Source organism: Hyposmocoma kahamanoa, unplaced genomic scaffold (genome assembly GCF_003589595.1).
Source record: "Hyposmocoma kahamanoa isolate Upper Pololo Valley unplaced genomic scaffold, ASM358959v1 88, whole genome shotgun sequence".
NCBI classification, from domain to species: Eukaryota; Metazoa; Arthropoda; class Insecta; order Lepidoptera; family Cosmopterigidae; genus Hyposmocoma; species Hyposmocoma kahamanoa.
This window is the reverse complement of record NW_020654466.1, coordinates 11,157,235-11,167,299: the sequence shown is the minus strand read 5'-3', so window position 1 is coordinate 11,167,299 and position 10,065 is coordinate 11,157,235. Positions and strand designations below refer to the sequence as shown.

General features: G+C 37.2%; 1 protein-coding gene across 1 annotated transcript in view; it reads right to left on the bottom strand.

The window, feature by feature from the left end:
- The window catches only part of LOC113235577 (sarcolemmal membrane-associated protein), a 33,705-nt gene that overhangs the window by 2,807 nt on the left and 20,833 nt on the right, over window positions 1-10,065 (bottom strand). The window contains exons 4-11 of the mRNA XM_026471320.1: window positions 9,759-9,893; window positions 7,635-7,853; window positions 6,036-6,185; window positions 5,439-5,540; window positions 4,226-4,378; window positions 3,170-3,263; window positions 1,258-1,359; window positions 955-1,058 (exon numbers count right to left, since the gene is read on the bottom strand). Coding sequence (XP_026327105.1) covers window positions 955-1,058; window positions 1,258-1,359; window positions 3,170-3,263; window positions 4,226-4,378; window positions 5,439-5,540; window positions 6,036-6,185; window positions 7,635-7,853; window positions 9,759-9,893 — 1,059 coding nt within the window. The remainder of the gene's footprint in view (window positions 1-954; window positions 1,059-1,257; window positions 1,360-3,169; window positions 3,264-4,225; window positions 4,379-5,438; window positions 5,541-6,035; window positions 6,186-7,634; window positions 7,854-9,758; window positions 9,894-10,065) is intronic.

Sequence of the window (10,065 nt, the reverse complement as noted above, 5' to 3'; positions counted from 1 at the left end):
ATATTTAAAATTTAACAAAGGCAAGTTATGATGTAGGAATATTTACACGGCTTTCTGCGCGTTCAGGTAATAATAGTCTGTTCCTTTTTTCTTTATACACATTACCCGCTTCGGCAAATAACCGCTCGCTATACACAGTGCTTGTGCACATAAAAACACTCGTGCTAACTGTGCCAGTTTTGGATATTTTGTTTTATGCTCTGCCCACCGTTGGAAAGGACTTTGCTCTCGCGACAATAAACTTTCATTGACATATCGGCCTAATTCTAGAGCAACGGGGGCTTTTAGGATCATCGCGTTCCGTTGTAATGAACCGAGTAACTCGGCCGAGTACTCGGCTCGGCAAATGTTAAACCGAGTAATATTCGGTACTCGGTTACTCGGTAAAACTTGTACTCGGCGCATCTCTATTTGAGACAAACGATGTACTGTAGCAGTGACAACGATATAGGGAAACTATTATATTATATAGCAATAAATAGAAAAGATTATGTTTTTTATTTAGTTAACGAGAACCATGTTCTAGTTTTCGTAATGAAAACGCCAAAGATCTACAGTACTTCAGTATATATGACATGGATCCGTTTAGCATATTTTAAAAAGACATTATATGAAGTTATAAAAAGCAGCAAGGTTCTTTTTATCTATTAAAAAGTTACTTATGTAGGGTTGGTACCCTGAAGGACTTTTATTTTCTCCGTTTTGGCTTGGTATGTTGCCAGGATCTTAATCAAAAATCAAGTACGTTTTGACATTCTGCGTCGATATGTTCGATTTATGGCCTTAAAACTTTATGATTTCAACAAAAGAACTTAAATGAAAAGTGCATCTTAACTTCATTGCAAAGGTTTGAGGGCGTAAATCAGGCAACGGACGTGAACTACACGAAGTGTGTATTAAAATGAGTAAAAACGAAGATTAATAACTAAAAATGGATTTCAATTTATAACTAACCGGTGAATCTTCCCTGGAGTCGATGTCTTGGTAAGTAGAGTTGGCGTTGTTGTCCGGCCGAAGCTCGCCATCCAGTGGTGACGACGACTCTTCGTTTCCAGAATCTGTAAAACAAATCAAATTTCATAATAAATAGGGTTCGTACCAATAACAACACTAACGCACCAGCCTACTCCTATTAAACACAGGGCTCTCGCAAAGGCTTAACCATAATCCACAAATTCTAGCGTCGAACTCAGCATCAATCATGTACATAAAGGTTGTCTATATTTGAGTCCGTGTCAGGACCGTAAATACACGTACCGAGTTTAAGCCTGGACTGCTTTTCATCGTCAGTGCATATGTCGGGCTCACACGGTTTCTCCTCGCCACTGCCACCTACGCCCTCGTCTTCTTGCTTGTTTTCTGTGCACATAGGAACGTAAAAATTTAAAATATAATTTAAATAGAATTACTTAGTTCGAAGTTTCTGCAATATTGTGTTAATAAACACCAATAGGATCTAGAAATATTATTTTATTATCAAGAACACATTGAATATGGATGTGAAGTTTTCGATAACGCCTAAGTAATACAATAAATAAATCTTAGTGGTGGGCAAATTCTGAATTTTTTAGCAAAACGTTCTTATGTAGTATGTAGTAAGACTAACATGTGTGACGTCAGTATTTTTATTTTATTTTATTTTTTATTTTATTTTATTCAGGAAAACAAACGGTCACATACAAGATTTACATAATATAAAACGATAAACTACAAAAAGACCAAGCTGCTCCATAAATTTAACACAAATATAAATTTAGAATGGAATAGAATATGTACACTGCAATGGTAACTTAACAAAAAAATACATATAAATATTAGAAAGGTAAATACTAGATAGGGAGAATGGTACTTCGAGCGCAAGTAATGCCAAAGAAGTATGTTTCATGTTTAGGGTAATCTGTGAAAAATAATATCGCCCACTTTTTGTCTATAACTAACTAAAGATGTACAAAAAAAAAAGTATTGATGGATCTTTCAAGTCCTGATTTCGGCATAACTATAGATTTCTATTTTCAACGAATTTAGATTCGCTATTACCAGTGTTGGGCAAAATTTAATTGTTCTGGCAATTAAAGATTGACAATTAATTAATTGTCAATTGCGAAACAGCAATTAACGATTGATCAATTATTAGTCGCGAGAACCGCAATTAACAATTAATCAATTGTTAATTGCGGTTCTCGCAACTAACAATTGATCAATCGTTAATCGCAAATATCTACAATTAACAATTAATCAATTTTCAATCTTTTCAATGTCTTTGATTAACAATTAACAATTAAAACTGACAATTATGATAAATTTATAGGGCATATTGGGGTGAGTTAGGGCGTTGGTTATGGGGGCCCGGTTGGGGGCCCTGTTGGGGGGACGGTTGGGGGGCCGGTCGGGGGGCCCGGTTGGGGGCCCGGTTGGGGGCCCGGTTGGGGCCCCGTCGAGGGACCCGGTTGGGGGGCCGGTTTGGGGCCCGGTTGGGGGGCCGGTTGGGCCTCGGTTGGGGCCCCAGTTGGGGTCCCCGGTTGGGGCCCTAGTTGGGGTCCCTAGTTGGGTTGCCCGGTTAGGGGCGTTAAGGGGCAAGCGGGCCCCAACCTGGCCCCCAATTGGGCGCCCAACCGGTCCCCCAGCCGTGCCCCAAACCGGCCCCCCAACCGGGCCAACAACTGGCCCCTCGACCGGCGCCCCGACCGGCGCCCCGACCGGCCCCCCAACCGGCCCCCCGACGGACCCCCCGACAGGCCCCCCGACAGGCCCCCCAACCGGCCAGAATTGATTTTAATTGCAAATTTAATTGCAATTAAAATCAATTGCAATTAAACAATTGATTTCAATTGAATTGATTTTTTAATCTGATTGAATTATTGATTGAAATTTAATTGATTAACGCCCAACACTGGCTATTACACATCAGTTACTCTAGTTTTAGAAGTATATATTTGTGAAAAAAAAAGTTATTTCCGTTGTTGCCCGGCACTGGATATTTCATATCGCTGCACAAACGGGCGTAACTTACAATTTGACGGATAACCTTACTTACGGAGTTGGATAAAAAAATTATATTCTATGTTATGTTATTTATTTATCTACGTCAAGATTATCAATTATATCTATTGGTAATATAATGGAGATTTTAGTTGAATAGGAAAACTGCAAACTGTATTAGAAGTCTTACCTTTACTTTCGGAATTGTAGATTTTATTGTTTTTTAATATCAAATCGAATTCCTTCGCAGATTTGCCCTCGGCCGATAATACTTTTATTCCAACCTGAAAGCAGCGACACAGTACATAGAACACACCAGTTTTGCGCTGATAGCCTCAATTATAATTATAACTGTGAAACCAACACTTATTTAACGACAGACACTACTATAGTCCTTGTTCGTATAAAACATTAACAACCATCTACGGCTTCGATCTATGCAGGCTGCGTGAGGCAAAAGACAGTATTATAGCATTGCAGATTGTTCGTTTGACAAATAAATAGTTGAAAATGGTTTAACCCATAAATAAACGCGAGTTTCAATGCCCCATCCATAAAATATTGCAGCGATTGTCGGGTAATATGGGTCGTAGATACCATTTCCATTGCTATTTTTTTTTAAAAAAAAAGGGGACAATCACGTTTTCTTTAAAATATTAAATTTAACCACGTATTAATCGATTACCTAAAAAATAAGTTGGTAAATAATTTACATTTATTTGTTTAAGAGTAAACAACAATATTGAAACAACAAAACAGAATACCAATTGTGTCTGATTTCTGTCCCAGATTTAATTTTATAAGGTATACAGGGTGCAAAAAATCAATGGAACATGAAGGGGAACTACCTTAAATGTTTAAGATAGCTAATTTTACTTCAAGGTATTGTACATGATACTTAAGTGCTCATGGTTATAGTCTGTATAGTATTATTTTATCCAAGCTTCGGGGTTATTTGAGGTTTACAGAAGTTGACAATTGTTAACCCATTTCATCTCAATGTATTATTTGACACTACCATTCTCACGATACTGTAGTTATCTCTCATCGGATAGCTATTATTTATTATAGCAATTTAAAGAAAACCTTAATGCTTTATGTATAAGGATAATATTTGAAGTTACGTTTTATCGGATAACCCTTTCTTACACAATAGACAATCAAGGCCCCGATGATTCAGAAAGTCGAAATACACCGTCAAAAGTCAAAGAATAAACAATTTATAAGTCAGCACCAGTTGACGTACCTTGTTTAGTAGGTGTTGCGGCAGCAGCAATTTGATGTAATCAGGCAACGCTCGCACTGCATCTTCTAACGTACCACCTCGCTTTGCCTCTGTCAGCTTGTTGCTGTCCGTACTCAGGATTAACATCTTCGCCTCACCATTTTGTACAGAGTACTGGTAAATAAATCATTAATAAATTATTTTTACGAACTCTCTATGGGACCAACTGCGGTAAGAGTACTCGAAATGGCAGAAATCGCAAAAAATCTTTTACCACACAAAAACTTTTCATTTAAAGAAATTTCATTTAAAGAAAAGTTTTTGTTAGAAACGAAGCTGGCCACTACTCTACAAATAAGACTTAAGTAAAACGAAATCTCAATCATATCACTATTTTTTTAAATTGGAACAGTTTTGTTTTGTTAATGGAGAATTGTCACTTTTAAGACGATTTTTAATCAATATGTTCTCAAGCGAAGAAACAAATTAATTGGAACACATGGTCCTATCAAATGGCCACCGCGTAGTCCTGATCTGACGCCCCTTGATTTTTTCTTTGGGGCTATGTAAAAAATTAAATATATAAAAAAAATACAACTGTGTTCAAGAATTGAAAGACGCACTTGCAGCAATTTTCAATAGAATCCATCTGAATAGAATTTCAGCCGCTACTTTGCGGAAGAGAGCGAATCGATGCACCCGTCAATCAATTCGAGCACTTACTATCATAGACTATTTATGTTATTTTGCTTTTCGTTATTGTTTTTATTTTGAAATACATAATACGTTGTCAATTTGTTAGTTTCCTTATTGTTAGTTACCTTAACTACCTAGAATAACTGGTTACTAAATAGGTCCCTACAAAATGTATGGTAAAAAGTTTTTTGCTATTTCCGACATTTAGAGTACTCTTACTCTAAATCACTACTCTACTCTATATTCTTACTCTTACTCTCAGTTGGTCCCATAGAGTCTATTGATGCTTACCAGAGACCGGATTGAATCGCATAAAAAAAGTTTTGTAAAAATTGCCTTTTATCTTACTGATTGTACCATTTTTTCAAAATCTGTGAATGCCAATCAAAATAATAATATCTTCAAAATTCATGGATAGTCTTCTAGAACCATTTTCCTGTAACTACAACGATTAAGGTAGCTGGCCTTGCTGCCCCGCCTCAAACTTACACCCTGTATAGATAGGTAATATAGTGATAATAATAACAAAGGTACAAACAGCAAGCGGTAGTTGATTGCGCACAGTGAGCTCGCGTTCCTCGGCGGCAGCGATGGCCAGCCGCGCCGCGCACATCTTGCGCTCGCACCGCGCTGCCAGCTTCTGCAATCACAATTTAACAAAATGTGACTATTTAGTAAGGATATCAAGGCGACTGGACTGGTGGACCAGTTGTTATCACTGTGAGCATTAGATAAAATCCCGGATTCGATACAGTCAAATACACGAATAATTTACAACATGAAGTGGACGAATAAATAATCTCAGGACAGTGTACTAAAAAAACCGACCTCAAAAGTCATTCATCCCTTAGTTTGCCACCCTTAGAGGTGGAATATTTTATTATATTAATATTTTTTTAAGTCGGTTAATAAAAGAACAAATTTATTTATTTATTGAAAACACTTGAAAATATAAAACGTCAAACATATCACACAAAATAAATGCTTACAAAACAGGCCTGTTTATTATTAAAAAAGTAAAAACCAAGAAGGTTTAACAGATACCCAATTCAAACAATTTGTGAAACATTCTTTTCAAAATTGGATCTACTACTTAAAAATACATACCCAATTCATATTTTAATGGTGTCTTTACCTGTAGCTCGGCGAGCGCGTTGTTAGCGGCGAGGCGTAACGCGCAGTTCTGCTGGTGCAACGCGGAGGCTTCGCGGTTGCGCCGCTCTAGCGTTTCTTCCAGCGCCAGCCGCTGTTCGTGCGCCGCCCGCAAGCTCTCCTGCGCCACTTCCTGCCAACACGCAAACTCAGTATAGCTACGTCATGTTTATTAAAAATAAAACAAATTTAACATAGAACAATTAACTGCCTCCGTGGCCGAACGGTTATCATGCTGGACTGCCACGCAGAGGTCCCGGGTTCAAACCCCGAGTCGGGAGAAATATTTATATGGCCTACATTTATTTCTCTCGTGAATTTGGGTGTAATTTGTGGATGTCTACATATGTGTGTGTCCATGACACCCGCGATACAGGGTTTCCCTAGTGCGGGGTTGTGAGTGTGTAGGTTAATAATAATAACAACATCTAAAGAATATTAACGTTGATTCTAAAATACGTAGGACTTATTAGTCCTACATATTTACGATTTATTAATCGTACAGTTACAATCATTTTTAGTTAACCATCAGCAAAGTAGTGAAAATTGTTTCAAAATATTAATTTCCACTGTTAAAATATTGCCAATGATACTATCAGATGATTTTAAAACAGGTACGTTCGTGATTATGTGTACGTTATAATTTTACGAGGGCCTGTCCTACGGTTGAAGTCGTAAAAGTACCGACAACACACGAAATTGCCATCACGTTTTAATCTTTCTTGCATTATTTAGCATTCGATATCAGTATCGTTAACCATCGTTGTGTTCTACTCTTCACACTTTGATTTTTATAGATATAATAAAGCATAAGGAAATATTTCAGGGATCTTGGCACACTATTTATTCATTTCTGACTAAATAATATAGACGGACCCAGAGATGCTTACCGGTTAGTTAACGCCGGGTTTTAATCGGGTTAAACGCCCAAAATCGAGGGCAAAAACTATATACAACTAAATAATTGTTGTAAACTGTTTTCTTCAAATTGCATGATATTATTACAAAATGTAATAAACAATTTCATGTGTTGTTGTACAACTAAATAATTGTTGTAAACTGAGTTTTCTTCTAATTGCATGATATTATATCATTCAGTTTCTGATCTAGACGATTCTATTTGCGTTTCTATTAAATAGATTCGCTTTAAAATCTCATTGAAATAAATCGATACAAAAAATCGTTAGATCGTATGCACTTGCATCGATCTTCATAAAAATCAAATCAAATGTGCATCCTTAGTAGTGAGAATCAACAGAATCGCAAGGTGGGTTTTGTGTGGAATTGCCACTTTTAAGCCTAAAAAAGATTTATTACATCGAAATTTGTAATAAGTATAGAATTATACCAAATTCTGATTCTTGATTATTCCAAACTCTGAACGGACCTCTTGTTATTAAACAAATATAGAAATATTTTAGCAAATATAGAAATATTTTAATGGCTTTCTCTAAATTTTGGAGCGCTTAATATGAAGGATTGAGACTAATAAATAACTAAATAGCATTAGCACATCGTGGCTCGCATAAGTTTCACTTATAAAAACTATTAAATAAATAACTGTCAACATATCAAAACATACCTGATAGTTCCTCTTGTCGTTAAGTAGTTGCGCGAGGTGTTGTGCGTCTGGCTGTTTACCCATCGAGAGCATAGTCTCAAGCGTGTGCACTCGCATGAGCAGTCGCTGCTCTCCGACGAACAATTCCCAGCTCGCACGCGCTTCAGATCGTGTGCGTTCAACACATTCACGTAAAGTACGTAGTCTGGCTTCTAGCGCTGCTTCTCTTTGGATTGCTTCCTGTAAATATTTCAAAGGAGTGTGTGACTAAATTTGTCTATCGTACAACCTGAAGTAAAAAACATTACACATTATCACAAAAAATATCATCTCTGAAACAAAACGTTTAAGACTTTTATGGTTCACTAAGCGATTATGAGCAGTTACTGTTTTTAACCGACTTCATCATCTTCATCTCAGGAGGTTTTTGTATGTATTTTACGCGATAACTCCGGCAGTATTTGTGAACCGATTTCGGTGATTCTTTTTGTTGAAACGAGGGTACCTCTGTAGTGGTTCCATTTTAATTTCAAGAAAATATTCCACCGCTAAGGCTGCTAACAAAGTGGCAAACTCGGGGATGAAAGACTTTTGAGGTTGGTTGGTGCTAAAAAATAGCACTCTGAACGATGATTATCTTACCACGGTATGACTTCTGTACTTCTTATTATACTTCCAATTAAGTTTGAGTAGTTCATGAACCATGAACTGTTAAGAATGAATTCCCGTCACTGACCGAAACGAATTAGTTCCTCTCGCACGATTATAGTTCACGGGCCTTTTCGGTAGGAACTAGGAACTGTCTGCGTTGCAGAGCCATAGACGTAAGGCGATTTTAATAGTTCACCTGTATTTTAGTTCCATAGGAACGGTGCGAACAGGACAATTAATGATTTTTTTCTACTTTTACACAAATTCGAATGATATGCATGACTTAACGTTAGGAGCCCGTTTAAGTCGCGAATGCCTAATACGTAACACTCAATGACGCAGTTGTATTTGTCAGGTTAATCATTAAATTAATAATAGTAGTTCCATACATAATTGTATTTTAAATATTTAGTAAGTGTGTATTGATCTAATAGTTCATTTGAATAGATGTACTAGTTTAGAGCTTTCAAACAAGGATTTTTCTTAGTAGTGTACGGAATTGTGCCCTTATAATTATAAGCAGTTCAGTTACCATAAATTATTGTGTACAATACTTGTTATATAACTTTATTATAAGTCAAGCAATGAATATCGTCGATGTAAAGATCATTGAAGTCAAGTATTTGCAGTCACATATACGATTTATTTTCTACTACGTTAAAAGAGCAAATTACGAATTTTTTTAAACTCTAATTAAATACAATACAATGAAAATTTCTGTATAAAAAGTGTCGTATTAGCAGAAATAAACTTCTTAAAGAAAAGTATATTTTAAATGTTCTTTTTATCAGAAAACTTCTGGAATTTTTTAAAAACTCATTATATCCGAGTTTTGTATGTGCTGCTTGTGCCTTTCTTTGTTCCGAGAGCAGTATACATAGCGCTAATACTGAATTATGACATCAATGTTCGTATATGGTAGAAGATAATTGAACTTTAAACTCCTTAAACCCCGTGTATATCAAAATGTAAATAATACCTATGCACTCTCGCCTTGAAAAGGCACAAGTTATAGCGTTCAGGGAATAAGTCTACAGGCAGGGAATTACACACTACATCCATTCGCCATACAAATGTGGAAGCGAAACGCTTCGAGCGAATCCTTGGTACATCCACCACATAGGGGTGGAACCCCAGTATACGTCTTGTCCCCCGAAGAAGACGATGATGACGGAATTAAATCGTGCCATTTCATCGCACACTCTTCGTGATATATTCTGCAGAATACCGATAAGCAGGCAAGTTTACGGCAGCGTTCAAGGCTCTGCAGTGTCGCGTCTACTACATCCGAGTCACCTATAAGCCTCTTGGCTTCTCTTTCAGTTATACAAATCTAGTACGTTTTAATGTACATTGGGCGTTTAGCGTTTTTCCCACTGAAGTTTGCTGGGTCTTAGGGGGTTTGAATTCAGAAGTATGGCGAGAATCCATATATAACAAAAGCGATCAACCAAACTACGAGATTATTAGACAACATTGTCCTTTTCAACTGACCTGAACATAGTTGTTAAGCTGGTAGAGTTCCTTGAGATGCAACGGCGTGGTCATTGTGGGGTTAAAGGACAGCTTCGCCTCCTTTCCGTCCGGGTGGTACAACTTGAGTAACGCCACCACTGGCGGAAATGTGTTCTGGAAAACAGACAAATTATGCTGTCAAAATGTTTGAATCATAGTCGAAATGCCAAATAAATACGTAAAGCCGGGTACTAATTACCAACTTGTAGTTGTAACGTGAAAGAATCTACAGGTAACCAAGTGGTTATCGTCAGCTCATTGCGAATCGCACGCGTTTCACTCGCGA